The sequence below is a fragment of the Ambystoma mexicanum genome, chromosome 14, assembly GCF_040938575.1.
Source record: "Ambystoma mexicanum isolate Mex_15411 chromosome 14, UKY_AmexF1_1, whole genome shotgun sequence".
NCBI classification, from domain to species: Eukaryota; Metazoa; Chordata; class Amphibia; order Caudata; family Ambystomatidae; genus Ambystoma; species Ambystoma mexicanum.
Genome location: NC_090940.1, coordinates 282094824 through 282111296, shown reverse-complemented (window position 1 = coordinate 282111296; position 16473 = coordinate 282094824). Strand labels below are relative to the sequence as shown.

The window sequence follows — 16473 nt, the reverse complement described above, 5'->3', positions numbered from 1 at the left end:
AAATGTCTATCCGCGGATATGCCTATCTTTCGTAAGACCGAACTGTCCTTACTGTTAAAAAGTGATCGCAGATGTATTCCTGGTAACGTCTTTTGTTTCACAACACCGGTCCATTAAACATAGGGTACTTACCTTGAGTTATACTGTACCAAGTGAATTTGTTGTTTGTAGTGTGTTTCACGTGTGGTTTTGAATTAATAGAAGTGTTGTGTTTTACAGATGGTTTAAAAATAAATGTACTTTGCTTGAGTCACAGTAATTGTGGTCCCTTTGTGTAATCTCTGCTACTGCTCATATACTCTTGAGATAAGCCTGGCTGCTCTGCTACTGCTACCACTTTAACATAGTAGTACAGGCTTGTACCAAAGGTGAACTTGTATTAACACTTGTAGTCTTAATTGTGTGTAGTGGTCCCTAAGGGCACTGCATGGGATTCTGCCTAACAGTGGCGGTGTAATTTCCCTTTCATATTGCATCCATACTGAGTCCATTGGACTCAATGTGGCTTTTTTGGCAGAATTACCGCAGCAGAAATTCCGGCGATTTCATCATTGAGTTGGAGGATTTACCTCCAGGATTTTTCTGGAGGCAAATTCTCCACTCTGGCCACAAAATCGCAAATTGTCATAGTGGTAATGTTGGCGGTAATGGAGTTACTGCCAACATTGCCACTTACCGCCAAACTCATAGTGAGGCCCACATTTTTCTCTGTGCAGAAGTATGTTTGCAAGGTACTGTGGCAGAAATTGAAATCTTGGACTGGTTGATGACTTTTCTGTATAATCACATAAGACATATATTATTTGAGCCTATTTGTTTGGAAAAAAGTGTTGTGAGATGTTTAAAGAATTGCAGTGGCTGGTAAGAGGAAATTCCTTCCAAAACTCTCTTTTACGACGGTAGCTCACAGAGTGGCTCACCTCATTAGTCTGTTACGCACATGGAAAAGAATGTGCGCACAACAGCCAAACGGTTCCACACATAGAGGAAAATAATTAGAAGGAACATTGCCAGTGGTAACATTCTTATGACTGGATGTACGTCCCACATTTTCCTCATCGCCCACACATCCATCCCCTCTTGCATGCCTAAAATTTCTGACTTACACCTTCCTTTCTGGCAGCGTCAAGATTGTCTCCTCCTATGACACAGCATGCAAGCTAAAGGAGGGAAAAAACTAAGAACTGAAATAACGGTCAGCGCGTCTGCTTCATTTGCCTTTGTCGGCGATACGAGGGACGCTACGGAGGACATCGAGGACCAAGACTCGACAATGCTCGATCATATGAAAAATATTTCTGAAGCAAGCTGCAAGCAGACTTGAATATCAAAGATGAGGAATTACGTTGGAGGAACATCCAGTCGAAAAGAATGTTACCGCGGGTAAGTAAATGGTTTTTCTCAGTCCATAGAACTACCGGTGTTCTACCCTCCACCACATCCGTGTAAGTAGGGGGAGCGTTTCCATCGCTTAGACCCCAAAAGAGCTATAAGCTTTTATGTTGCTAGGACATCCGAGTTCTGGAAATCTGGTCAGCTGTTCGTGGCCCATATTTTGTCTCGCAAGGGTCTACCCGTAACGAAGCAGACACAAATGCAATGGATTATTCCTTGCATCGTGGAGTGCAACCAATCTGCAGGCAATGAGTTTCTTTCCAGCATCAGGGCACACTCGACAAGAGGAGTCTCAACTTCTACGGACTTACATAAGGGAGTTCCCATTAGGGATAATTGTTGTGCAGTCACATGGTCATCTGTGCACACATTTACCAGGCACTATTTTCTAGATGTTTCATGCGGTGCTGACATATGTTTTGGTAGGGCAGTACTGCAAAATCTGCTACTGTAACATTTTCTGCCCACCCCTGTCTTCCTAACTGCTTGGGGAGTCTATCTAATTAGGAATCTGCTGGAGAAAAGCAATCCATTGAAGGAGAAATTACTTAGCGTAATGATTTTTTATGGATTCTTCTCCCGCAGATTCCTCATCAACCCTCCCTTCCATCCCTGTTCAGAAAGTTCTTACGGCCTGTTGCACCTATCTAAGCGAAGAGACGCCTGGTGATGGCTCTGAGGTGACCGCTCCTACTTGGATAGTCGTTTGCCTTTAGAAAACAAAAAAACGAATATTTTTCATTAATTCTTGAAGCTTTATTCCAAGCTGTTTTCACTTCTTGGGATGTTTCCCTTTGTCAAGTTTTTGCAGGCTAGTTAGCCTCGTCTCCCATCATTTTCCTCTGCAGTGTTCAAGCATGGGGAAAAATGGGGGGACTGAGGTATGGGGTGTAGTGACATGGCATATGTACAACGCCTGACATCGCGTCTGGAGCCGACGATCGAGCACCGATCAAGACAGACCGACAGCCGAGTCGAGGTCCACTACGCCCCCTGTCTAAAGTTTCAGAGCAGCACGCTGGATGAGGATATTGATCAGATGAGGAATGCGGGAGCAGAATCCACAGAAAGATCATTACGGTAAGTAATTTCTCCTTTAATATGCTTTTTGGAAACATTAGTAGTAACAAGTTTTCTAACTGGTTTACAACCCACTGGCCTGGTCTGTCTCCATTTGGTTTCAAATGCTTAATTATGAACTGTAAGTAAAAAGAAGGTTTAATGGGAGCTCTGTCAGAGAGACAAAGATCCATCTAGCAGTCTGACGAAAAAAGGAGCCTGGATTACCGCCAATTGATTTCAGCCAGGCCGCCTTCTCCAGATTTGTCTGGCTCGACTCTAAGCCCCCCATCACCCTTCTTTCAGCTGTCTCCAATTTTTCAGTGTTTCTCTGGCCTCTTATCTTCTCTTTTTGAGATGAAACACTCCCTCTCTCCTCCTCTCCGTATCTTCTGCTTACCCTCTCTCCCTCCCTCCAGTACTGTTACTGAATGGACATTTGTTGCTATTATAAACGTGATTGCTTTTCAGCCATTGGTCACTCACAATCAGTAATAATGGTACCTCTCCCCGATGTTTAGACGCAAACTGAAATATGAATCGAAATGTAACAGCATGAGCTAAAATTGTTTAACTCCAAATCGAAAAAACACATTTAATAATAACTTGCCAATGTGGTTCCATTAGGTCTTTGAAATACAAATGACTGTACTTCATCAATTTGTCCTCATCGGTTGTTTAGTGAAGTGCCTCATCTAAGAGTTTGTGGATGGTGGATCGCCAAAGGGCCACTTTGTCACAGGATAACGGTAGCTACTCCACCCCCTTCAAGACGATGTAATTGTGGCATTCCAGAGGAGCGGTCACTGCTGGTACACACTGCTCTCGCCATGTTGTTGCTGAAGCGTAATACATTAAAACAAAGAGGGGAACCTGAGCTAGACGAAGATGCACCCGACGGTGTCAGCCAGCAGGTTAAAGCCCAAGAGGGAGTGGGATACTCCAATGTGGCTGACATGGTTTTGAAAGTGGCAGTCCAGACCCATCAAGGGCAGAAAACTACAATACAATACACTATTCGAAACCACCACACTTGATTCCCCTTTATCAGAGGGGGTCTGAAATGAGAGGCGAAGGACCTATAAAACCTCAAGGGCTCAGTTAGGTAGTGGCGGTAGGTGTAAGAGTTTCTTCTGTTCTGGCAGGTGTGATCAATCCAATGGAGTCGTCACAGATTCCCTGGCGGTGACCTCCTCCCATGTGGCCAGGGGACGGTAGCCACTACCTGATCCTGACCCTGGGGGTGGCTTTATGAGGGAGGATCTGATGGGTAATGGCGAGATGACATGACTTCATTGGACAAGACGCAGTGTCTTCCCCTTTCCCACGAGTAAGACCCTGTAATACTCCAGACCTTTTTATATGAGGCAGACCATCTAATACCCAAGACCCTAATGGCATATTGCCAACTGCTTGTTCCCCCTTGAAGAAGAAGTCAAGAAATCTCTTCTTCATATTTTTCTGGTCAAACACCCTCCTATGTTACACCTAAAGCTCCAACACAACACCTTTTCCTTCTGAAATACCTTTATGTAAAATCACTAGGAAGAACTGTTCAAATACCATGTGTATAATGACACCAATGGACTTCAACTCCCAGAATTCCCCAAACACTGAGACGAGGAGGATGAAGGAGTTTGAACAGGGTACCAAGAGCTTGAAACACAACATGCAATCTAATTTGTATCTAGTCCACCTGTTAGTGGATATTTAAACATGGCTCACAAACGCAGAGATCATGTACCGGTTTGGCAGAGCAAGGAAGGCCTCCATTTTAGAGGGAGGGACGCTTCGCCGTAGACCAAAGTGCCATCGAGATGCTGGGAGCCGCGAGAAAGGTCCTGGGTGCTCGGCACATTGATAAGGTGGTGGTCTGCATTCTCTGACCTGAGGGGAAGCAGGCGTGTGACCACAGAGCTGCGAAGGAAGCCGGAAGGTCTGCAAACTCCATTGTGGAAAGTGGATGAAAGCAACATGCTGCAGAAGCGCAAACCGCGCCGGAGACACTGGATAAGACCAGTGAGTCTACCTGAAGCCAATGGGGACCGCGGGATGTTCCGGCTACCGTGCGACCAGCAATTTGAACATTGTACCATTATTAATACTACGAGAAGATTGTTTGAATGTTGAAAAGGCAAAGTACAATCCCCAATGAGCTATGGGTGCATGAAGTGCACTGTGTGAATCAAGGCAAGATATAAAGGAACAGTTAGTAAAAGAGACTATTGTCATCCTGCTTAAGAATTCAGGGAAAGGAGTTCGCGCTCTGGATCCAAGGGGGTTCTACCTTGAATGTTTTTGTTGGAACTATTCTTTCTTCAGTTATGAACACTTTTTGCCAGTATCAAGCTGAAGCTGTTTTCTTACACATTTTTATTTTCTTTGGGGTGTGATGGTTAGGATAGGATGTTTTGGACACAAGGACGGGTATTCAGTTATAGACATTCTGACGCAGACTAGACTCCTTAGTTTTGATTTAGAAGTAGGGAAATTCCTCTTTAGCATAGGTCAGAGAGGCACTTTTCCAACCCGTCTCATTTAATAAATATTTTTGACAAAAACATGACAACCTTGTGTCCGGCTCTCATTTCTGACCCCTCACACTGGCGAGCGTAAGAGAAGAAGCTGTAGAAAGAGCTGAAGGAGAAGCTGGAGACAGGAGACTGGAGAGCCCATGATACCTGGAGAGAGCAGGAGACAAGAGGCTTTTGGATAGGCCAGGAAAGCTGGATTAATGAGACAGGAGGCTGCATGAAGGAGGCTGGGTAAAGGCAGACCAAAAAGGTGTGGAGTTAAGACCCAGTGGGCTGGGAGAAGGGGGACCATGCAATTCCTCAGGGGGTTCATCTGTTTCCACCTGTACAATGTGTTGTTTCTTTCTGGGACCTTAACCGTGTCCTAACATTGTTGATGGGAGCAGCATTGGAGCCAATGCATACTTTCCTGTTTACACTGCTGAAGTGGATAACAATCTTTCAGCTGAAATAAACATTTGCGAGAAGATTCAGTGATTTGCAGGCCCTCTCTTTCAAGCCTCCTTAGCTCACCTTTCCCAGGAAAAAAGTGACTCTTGGTGTAAGACCGTCGTTTTTGCCAAAAGTAACTTCAGAGTTACCTATATCTCAGAAAATATAACATCTCTTGTACTACCCCCCTCTTTACCCTTAAAAGGAGGAGGAGAGATTTCACAGACTTCATCCAAAGAGAGCTATTGGATTCTATATGTCCGCATCAGAGGGTTAAGGCAAGACAACCAACTTTTCGTAGGCTACTGTGAGTGGTCAGACATGCGAGACGGACACACCAAAGGTATAGTTTTCTCAGTGTTTGCCATTTATTAAAATGAAAGGGTGTGAGATAAACACCTCTTTCCCTAGCCTAACGAGGATGTCCCTACCTAGCAAACTAAACTAAAGAAAGATAAACTAGTGTTCAAAAAGTCTCTGACCCTCACACGAATACATACAACAAAAGTATACAAGAAATATTTGGCTGTCTTCAGTTCAACAAAACAGTGTAAAAGTTAAAACGTATTGGTTTTTAGAAAGTACTCCTTGTGACCAGGGTTGGGCTCGCTTCCCGTCGATCAATTCAGGAATACCCTTGAAAAAGTTCTGATTCAGCAAAGTTCAATTAATTCAACACAAAACGTCTTTTCCCTCCACTGCTTCTTCCGTTTGGTAAAGTAAATGTCTCTTCTGCGTTCTGTCCACTCCGTCGCCAGCTCCCTCGTAGCTTCAGTGGTCTGCCCATTGGGCCTCCGCATCCTGCCACACACCAAAGCAGCTCATCCCGGGTTGGGAGCACGTCTCCCATACTCCTGGGCTTCTTCTCCCGTTGCCGGCCGCGACTCTGCTTCCTGCAGTGCACATTCTACAATACTGCACGCCTTCTCTTCCTGCGTTGGCTTCAGCTGGCACTCTTCCTTCTGCTTCTGCGGCAGTCCCAGAACTTTGTACTGCTTCTGCCTCTACTACTCCTTCTGCATCTGTCTTCAGCTGTATCTCATTCTTGGGTTTAAATGTCCTGCACAGGTGCTTGGCTCTACAAAACTTGACTGCACATTCTGTTCAATACAACCTCTGATCCTTACTAACTTGAGTCCCTCTTCCTCATCCCAGTACCACAGGCATTATGGATCCTGAAGTCCATAGTGCGTTTGGTTATTAGTTTTGATTGCTTTGTGAACTGAGAGTTGTCGGTTTTAGTGGATATTATGTTAAAGGTGTGCGATTTAAGGTCGGGGTAAGGATCTCTACTTAAGACAGAATCATGACAATTAGAGGATGTCATATTTAATTCCTGACCTCCCAAGGTACAAACCTCATTCTGTTTAGATGACTTCTCATAGCATGTTCTTTGGATAGTTTCATGGGAGCAGGGGTGGACTGGCATATAGGGAGCTCTGGAGATGTCCCGGTAGGCCTCTGCACCCTGGGCCTCTTTTGTGTAGTATTTACACATTTCCCCATAGGAAAAGGATTGGGCTTGCTGAACATGGGTAACATGGAGTGACTTTGAACATTATTTCCAGTGCCTCTTTTGTTTCCCAATCCACCCATCCGTTATTGCTTGGCCTCCCTTTCTAGTTAGGACGCCCGATATGTTCTTTCTGTTAGATGCTACTCCCACAGAATCCTAATTTCCTGCCCTGCTGAAGGGGATCTTGTTGATTTCCCTTGATGTTCTCTAGCACGCTGGGCTGGGCTCGGGGAATAAAGGAGAAACTGAGGGCACGGTGCAAGGTATATATGGCCGCTTGATGTCAAGTTAGATGCAGGAGTCGCATTGCACTTCCTGCTGGTTTAACGTTTCCGCGATTCAGCTGATGCAGTCGAATTTATAAGATGAGGATTCTGTGGGAGGATACAAGTAATTTGGTAATTTAAATGCAGCTGTCAGTGGTGCTGTTTATGTAGTTTTTAGGAACAATTTTATTTTTTATTGCTTTCCCTGCATAAAACATCAGGGACTTTCTTCTTCTTTTTGCTAATGTTTTGAACCTTTCCTGAATTGTGGAGGCAAGTGAAGTCCTTTTGCTCCAATCGCTTGGGAAATGGTCTTTTAAAGACTTTCCTCTTGCTTTTGCAGAACTTTGAAACACAACTACTCCTAGCCTGAAAATACTTTTATTGGCACGTTGACTCAAAGGGCACTAGGCCCCTTCTTTTCTAGCTACGGAAGGACTTTATTTATTTGTACATTTATAGCAGCGAACATAGCCTGTGGACATGTAGGCGTTTAGTTACAGGGAAATAAGGTGGGGGGGATGTCAGTTAAATAGCAAAGTTTTGAGCTTCTTTCTAAAGTTGTTGTACGAGTTTGCCTCTCAAGTGTGGGGATAGCTTGTTCCACAGTGTCGGTGCCCGGACCAGGAAGCTAGAGCCACCTGCTCTGGACCGCTTGAGCCTGTGCGTGATTAGGGAATGTCTGTAGGCAGATCTTGTAGGCCTTGCTGGGGCATGTCTTTTAAGTGTATCCGCAAGGTAGCATGGTGCATCATTGGAGACACATCTGTGGATGAGGGACAGAATCTTGAAGTTGATTCTCTCCTCGACTGCGAGCCAATGGGCAGCTTTTCTGGTCTCCGAGATGTGGTCCCATTTACTGGTGTCGAGTGCTGCCCTGAGGGCATTGTTTTGGGTTCTTTGTAGTTTGCGAAGGTTCTTTTCAGAGGTGCTGCAGAGCACGGAGTTACAATAGTCTAGTTTAGACCCTACAAGTGCCCGGGCCACTTCATGGTGGTTCTCTGTAGTGAGGAAAGGTCTGCTGGCGTTGATGAGCTTGATGGGATAGCCCGATGTGGAGGCAATGTTGTTGACCTGGTGGGACATGGTCAGCAATGAGTCGAGGTAGACGCCAAGGGTCTTGACGGAAGAAGCGACAGCAATGTTGTGGCCGTCAATGGTGAACGATTCGTATACCTGAGGTAGTCTGTTCAGGCAGGCGTCATTTTATCAAAGCATTACCATTTTGCATAATACAGGGTTTTGCTCTCCCTGCTGCCAGCCTCGAGCTAAGGATAAACTGTTTGTAGTGGTGAAACAACTTTGAGAGGTAGTGTTTGTTAACTAAAGTAGGGTTTTTGTGGCAGGTAGCTCCGGGTGTTCTTTTAGTAGCTCGAGCGGCAGAGATCTGGAGTGAACCAGGAGTTGCGATGGGATGGGTTCTTAGATTTTCTAGTTTTAAGGGGCGCCATATGGATGATGACCTTTCGCGCAGGGCATTGTAGTGATCTACTAAGGATGTAGGATCCTGTGTGGGGGGTAGCGGTACATTGATGAGCGGGATGGTATTGCTACTAGTCGGGTTGCGTGAATTTAAAGGGCACTAGGCCCCATTTTTCTATCTACAGAAGGAATTTTTAAGGTTAGAACGTTAGTTCTAACCTTTTGTATGGTGTTTGCTAACTTCTTCTCAACCTATTAGTTCACAAAGTCTTGATTACTTACCTGGTTCTATGTCTTTATTTACTTGCAGCTTTACTACACTACAGTACCTTGAAAGGCATTTCTAAATCTGTTTAAAGGTAAATCCTTGGTTCTCTTCACAGAGCACACCAAGGTGAATATATTTATATTAGTAGTGATGTTTAGGGTTCCTTATCTGTGTTTTTTTTATTGATAAGAGTTGTTTAAGGCCTATATAAATTACTGTATGTGTGTGCACTCTGCCTAACTTGTATTATTAAGAGTGCTCTGTGTGTGCTTAACTGAACTCTTTGCCACTCTGACGCCTCCCTAAATCTAAGCCTTGCTGTTCGGTCACACTGCCCAGATTGTTTGTTTAGTCATTAGTGTTTGTCCCTGCTCATCTTAATAGGTGACCTCTCAGAGATCTTAACAGTAGTGTTTTTAAAGATCACACATACAAACCCAGCTTTAACATTTTGCTTTTCTGTAACATGGCTGACAATCAGTTTAACTCATCACAGTATATCTTTGGTTATGTTATGTAGTGCTTTGCCTGTTTACACTTTGCTCGTCTCAGTAAATCTACACTATTATATTTCCATTTTATTTCATAAAGGCAGTTATTGGTGCATGGCACTGTTAAAGAGCATGTGCATTTCACTGTGACTTTTCCTCTATGAAAGGATTCAGGGCCTAGGATTCAGGTCAGATCTCTTTGGTAGGCCCTATATGCCGATTATATGTCGGAGGTTCTGTCCATAAGCTGCCTTTGTGTACACTCTTCGATGGAAGAAAGAGATGACATTGATAGACAGTAATCTAGATACAAGTTGCTACTGTATAGGTACAAAATAAGACAAGAAAAGAACAAGCATATTGTAACAGAATTACTGCAACCCCCTCAAAGTGTTAACATAATTCAAAATGTAAAGGTTTAAAATGCCTTGTGCATCTTTGGTAGTTACTCAGAGTGTTGATTTGCTGACAGTTGTTTTTTTGATGTAATTTCTTTTGAAAAAATGACATCGAAAAAAGTATTTCAATATTTGGGTGGGGGTAGAGGGTTAGAAGTATAAGGGTGGGGTTAGGCAGGGTTATAATATAGGAAAGGGAGGGGCTTGGGGGAACTCCCCCCGATACATTTCGATGAGTTCTTTTTAAATAATTTCTTCAAAAAATATTATTTCGAAAAATGCAAAATAAAACCTGTGGGCTAATGAGCCCTTTAAAGTGATTTCCCTGCAAGACTACAGCCAGAAAAAGACTGCATACCATATTGCAGTTACCTGTGTGGTTAACCAAAATCAATGTTTGCTTGTCATCTGGCATAAGATAACCTTTTTTATAAGATGTTTCAAATGCATGTTGGCATGACATAGTGAAGATTTTTGTCTTTGCAGAATTCAGTACTGCACGCAAGAAATTATTGCCTTTCGCGAAGATATTGTGAACAAAATGTGTAGAAATTGTGTCCGATTTCCAAGCACCAATTTGGACATTCCTAACCATGTAAGTGAACAGTATACTTAATGATATACGGTTTTGCAGATTGATTATCTTTGCTTGACTGGTTGGTGTTCTGCCATTATTAAACACGCAATCATGGGCAGCAAAGCATCTGATGGACTAGTTCTGTATCTAGAAAAGATGAATTTAGATAAGTGTCACCTTATGGTGACAGTATTGATCTACTCTCTGGAGTGATGTGACCTATAAATCAAAAGCACATTAGTCAGAAGTAAAAGTTTAACAACTATATTAACTTTGTCAGGATGGGTGTGATTAACTCCTATAGGAGCTTTGACGACCCATCTAGAAAAAAGGATTACAATTATAGAGTTATCAGGATGGGATAACACAGTACCTCAAGGACCTAACTATGGGAAAGCTGATCTTCCAGAGGGCTCTCTAACAACTACACATTCTTAGGCATATAAGGCTTACCACACTTTTTGGTTCATTTAGTCTCGAGGCTATAGCACACACCTTACTTATTGGCAGCACGAGTCCTAAGGATATGGCACACTTTGACACTCTTCTACTTTGTTCACCAAGTGCTTCTTCCCCTTTGCTTGGAATAATTATCAGCGGTCTAAACGAAAAGGCAGACAGGAAAATGTAGTAATGTGAAAAAGTTGTTTTCAATATGTAGTCATTCTACACAAACAATGCAAAGTGTTAAAATGTTGCCAGGTATAAGGTCGCCAAATAAAGCTATTTTTAAACACTCAAAGGTACAAGGCTGTAACCATAACAATGACCCTAACTCCCAATAAAACCAGGCACTCACCAGCCCTCCACATTAACCTTACCCTAACCGCAACCCTTATTCTACCCCTAACCCTCAGGCTTTCCCCAAACACTTAAGCAATCTAAAGCATCTTATTTACATGTGACACAATACAAAAAACATAGAAATAGATGGAACATGACCAGTGACCCTTCACAGCAACCCCAACACTAGCCTTCCCAAATTAGATAGCCCTTACTTTAACCCAAACCTGTGCTCTAACACGAACCTTAGCCTTACCAAAACACAAACTCTATACTAGATCCTAGCCCCTAAGTTTAACCTAACCTCTATCCTTCCGCATTCTCCCTTTCTTGAACTCTAACCCAAACCCTTACTCTGTTAACCCTAGCTTTACCATAACCCCTACTTTAGCACTTACTGTAACCATTCTTCTACCCTAACCAAACCCCAACATCACCAGCCCTCAACAACTACCTCAACCCTAACCTTTCTACTCATTCTCTTAATATATTTACTCCAACTCTAACCTCAAGTCTTCCCCTACCCTAACACTAAACCAGGCAATCACAATCCCTCCACATTATCATTAACATTAACGGACACCCTCAACAGCACATCATTTTTGTCTACTTTTCATCTGCATTTTTTGACTGCCTTTTGTTTGGTAACTTTTTCACTGCAAGCGTATTTTCACAACAATTTCTTCAGACTACATTTTAGTTGGCAACATTTTAACTGCATACCATTGTCAGAACTGGATAGTCTCACCCTCTAGCTGCGGATTGCCCTCCTGGTCAAACGTTAGTACCTCTCAATGCACTCCATTCAGGACATATTTCTTACCTGATCATTAGGCTTTTGGCAGGCTTTGATCTAATTCTAGCAGTATTCATTACTCTACTGGCTCAGTTGGTTCCCTCCTAATTACAGCAACCAGATATTCCGAAGGTCTGGCAAAGAGGCCCCCTCGGGCCCATGGTTTCTTTCACGCTTTCAGTAACCAGATGTTTGCACCCTCTGGCAAAGTTGCCTCCCTGGACCAGTTGTAATGCTTTTTCCTGGCGTACTCCAAAACCTTGGTCAGATCTTGCTGCACCAATTTACTTAAGCAGCAAAAGGGGCCTGGTTGTATTAGCTTCTCTGCTCACTGTCTCTTTGCCCCTGGTCCTCAGTGCACACTCCATCGGTCCCTGATCTGTGACAACAACTGCAAAGACGTGTGCTCTTTTATAGCGCTCCTGATTACCTTGATTATTCAATAAAGATTTTAATGTGTTATTCCCCAGGTTCTATTTTCTCTTAGAACAGGATTCCTGCTCTTGGCTCAATCCCTCTCATGTAATGTTTGCCAGCTATTTTAGATGATTGTTTCGTCATTTATAATTCTGCAGAATTAGCATCGGTGTAGCAGTAGAGAAGAGCTTAAAAAGGTAATCCACTGTTTCGGAGTTGGGTGAAACGTGGTATAAATGTCGCCAGCAATAACCTTAGTTCCTGAATAAGACTGCTTACTGATCAAATGTATTGCAAGGGCCGAGGAAGCACCAACAATGTGGTAAAGTGCTCACTTTGCTAATCTGGCAGATGCTCATAATGTGGGCACTGAATAGTATCTGCCTTAGATGTTATGACCTAGAAATACTCGGGACAGGAGAGAGGCTGTGGGAAATCCCACATTTATATCCTCCAGGTGGTGCATCGCGTTTTGGTCTTCCATGGTGTCAAGTCCATTCAGGCTAAAAAGGCAGCGTATCTAATGTGTCTTCTAGGATGCGTGATCAAGGTACCCCTTCATAACAGCAGGTAGAACATTGTTATTAACTGTTGATCAGCTTTAACAGAGGAAAGATACTTCTCCACTGATGCTGCCTAAATACCATCCAACCACCTTTTCGTCCCTGCATCTTTTTGTCTTTGCTTCAAGGTGCCGTGCTCACATAGTGCCCAGGAATGTGGACATGCAGAGGTTCGGTGAGGACTTATTTTGGGGAAATGGGTACACTGTATATCCTGGGATAAGGGGGGATGCACAGAATAATAATGGTCTAACATTGAGGTGCTGATCTGGGAACAGTTGTGAAGAGATAGGAAATTCACAGGGTTCTCGCTTATGAAGTGAACTTTGTAATAATTGCACAGTGGGCATTTGTCTTTTCCTTTGTGCCAACATCAAATATTTGTTTTATGTCTTGACAGTAGCCTGGAAATTGAGATTAGTTTGCAAGAGCAACATCATAAACCAGTTATATCAAAAATGTCACTGAGAAAACTTATTTTCGAGGGGATTGGGTCCTCCGACGTATTCCATATCTATGACATGTAATCACCACAGCTGTGCTGCTTCGGAAACTTTTTTCTGCGTCCTGCGTCGATGACGTCGATGCGCCGTCGTCGAGGACCTCCTCCGACGTCATCCGATGGGATAAGTAGGACGCACGACGCCCGTAGCCTCAGTTCCGTTTTTTCTGTGAACGTGTTGCTTCGTGAATCTCGGTAAACGCCTCGACTCTTTGGAGTTCTGTTCTTCTCGGTTCTTCGAACCTGTTCGTTTTTGTGAAAATCCTTCGTGTGAAGATGTCTTCTACTTCGTCTTCGACCCCGCGTCCGGGCTTCAAGAAGTGCGGGGAGTGTGGGTCCAAGATGTCGGTGACGGACTCGCACGACGCCTGCCTCTGGTGCCTCGGGGAGGCCCACGACACGGATGACTGTATCGACTGCCAGTCGCTCACGTCCAAAGCCTTACGTGAACGTAAGAAGAAGTTGTCGGGTGTCCAAGCCCCAGAAGTCGAAGTCTGTGGGGCTTTCGACGGATGATTCGAGAGGAGACTCTCCGCGTCATCGTCAGAAGTCTCGCGGGTCTCCTTCTAGGAGTCGGTCTCGCCACTTCTCAGCCTCTTCGAGGCATTCTCGGAAGCGCCGACACTGGTCGTCTTCCAGGTCCTCTTCGGAGGACTCTGCCCGGCACATCACTTACCCCACCAGCCGTGCGACGCCGGAGGAATGGGCTTCCTTCGGGAAGAAAATGCTGGCGATTCTCGAGTCGCAGGGTACTAAGCCGTCCACGCCCCCGAGTGGGGTCGGTCGTGAGAGGTCGAGAGACACCGCTCGCAAGAGTGGTCGGCACGAGTCACGGGAGAGGTCCCGTTCGGACAAGGGGACTCGTTCTCGACGTACCCGTTCCAGGTCCTGGTCCTCGACGCGTTCGAGACCGTGTGCACCTGTGTTGTCTTCGAGGAAGACATCGACGTCTGAGGCGTCGAGGGCGTCGACAGGCTTTCTCGAGGCTCCAGCTCCGAGGAAGTCGTCGAAGCCGTCGACGCTCAGGTCGTCGAAGGACACGCTCGGAGCTCCGGCTTCGAGGACTGTGTCGACGCCGCCGATGCTGGCGGCGCTGCATCTGACGTCGACGCCGATTTACTCGACGTCGACGCCTGTTCTCTCGACGCCGGCACCGATTCACTCGATGCCCTCGACGCCTTTCGTGTCGGAGGTACACCGTGGCACGGGGGAACCCCCTAGGAAGGCTCTGGTTAAGAGCAAGCACTCTCGGGTGCCTTCTTTTTGCCACCTGGAATATATTTCAGAGGCGGATGAGGATTCTGATGGCCTGGTTCCTAGTCAGGTTCCAGATGAAATTGTCTCGGGCCATAGTCAGTTTGACGATTTGAGGCAGTCACTGCATGATGCCAGTGGACTGGACACCTCTCCGGAGGTGGAGTTTTGTAGGCCTGAGCCTGGCTCTCATGCCGATTCCTCGTACCGACACCTTATGGCTAGGGTTTCTGAGTACTGGGATGGTCTGCTCCCCCAGGGGAGTTTGTGCAGGATGATCTCACGGACATCCTTGATGTTGGTCCCCCAACTGACCCGGTACTGCCGTTCCATATGGCTTTACAAAGAAGGGTGGCAGTGGCTTGGACTGCTCCGGAGAGTCTCCCGGCGGTGGGCAGGTCCTTGTCGCGATAATACCGTCCAGCCAGTAGCGACCCCTGCTACTTGACCAGGCACCCCACTCCGGAGAGTTTGGTGGTGCAGGCGGCCACGGCCCCGGCAAAGCAGGCGTCGTACCCTACCATCCCTCCTGATAGGGACGACAAACGTTTTGATGGCTGGGCGAAGAAAGTGTTTTCTTCTGGTGGTATGGCGCTTCAGGCGGCCAACTCCATTTGTGCCTTGTCTCGTTTCACACACACTCTGTGGAACTGTGTTGCGTTAGCGGTTGAACATATTCCCGAAGGGGACGAACGGGATGGTTTCCTTGCTATGGTCCAGGATGGTAAGGATGTCATGTGTGAGTCCGTTCAGTCGGGTTTGGACTTGGCTGAATGCGTCAGCAGGTCCATGGCGGCGAGCACCGTGATACGCAGGTTTGCGTGGTTGCGGAAGTCGGGGTTTGCTCCTGATGTGCAGTCCCGGCTCCTCAACATGCCCTTTGACTGTGAACACCTTTTTGGCAGGAAAGCTGACGAGAGCCTTGAGGGGTTGCGGACCTCAAAAGCTGCAGCGAAGTCGTTGGGCGCTGCATTTCGCCAACCTCCACCTTTTCATCCTAGGGGACAGCAATGGAGGGGTGGTTCCTTTCGCTATTACTCGTCCTTCAGTAAAGCGAGAGGAGCTGGCAGTCAAAGTGGCCAACGCAGGGGTACCAGAGGTGGACGACAGGGTACCCGTGGTGCCAAGGCCGCTCGGGCAGTTGCCTCTTTGCCCTCAGGTAACGCTGCAGCCGCTACCACTCAGTCATGAGGCCATGTCCCATGGTTCGCCGGTTGGGGGAAGGCTGGCGCAGCATCTTGTAGAGTGGCGTGCCATTACTTCAGATGTGTGGGTTCTGGAGATCATAACCCACGGCTACTGTCTTCCCTTTCGGCACAGGCCTCGCGACAATCCACCGGGGAACCTCTCTTTGCAGAGTCCGGATCCACTCCTTGCGCAGGAAATTCAAGCCCTGCTGGAGAAAGGCACCATAGAACTGGTGCCTGTAGCGGAGAGGAACAAGGGATGGTATTCCCCTTATTTTTTGATTTCGAAGAAAGACGGGGTATTGAGACCCATCATGGACTTGCGCGGTTTGAACAAACTCCTAAGGAAGGACAAGTTCAAGATGGTTACTCTCTCTCAAGTCCTCCAGGCCCTTCAGCTTCAGGACTGGTTGGTGTCTCTCGACCTCAAGGATGCTTACTTCCATGTGCCGATCCATCCCAAGCACAAGAAGTACCTGAGGTTCGCGGTTGGCGACTCGCACTTTCAGTTTCGGGTCCTGCCGTTCGGATTGACCTCCGCCCCGATGGTTTTCACCAAGCTCATGGTGGTGGTGGCAGCGCATCTCAGGCAAGGGGGGGATTCACGTCTACC

The 16473-nt window shown here is 45.9% G+C and overlaps 1 protein-coding gene across 1 annotated transcript in view; it reads left to right on the top strand.

The window, feature by feature from the left end:
• The window catches only part of POLE2 (DNA polymerase epsilon 2, accessory subunit), a 1095907-nt gene that overhangs the window by 937250 nt on the left and 142184 nt on the right, over positions 1 to 16473 (top strand). Inside the window, exon 16 of the mRNA XM_069637399.1 lies at positions 10268 to 10376. Within this exon, the coding sequence (XP_069493500.1) occupies positions 10268 to 10376 (109 nt within the window). The remainder of the gene's footprint in view (positions 1 to 10267; positions 10377 to 16473) is intronic.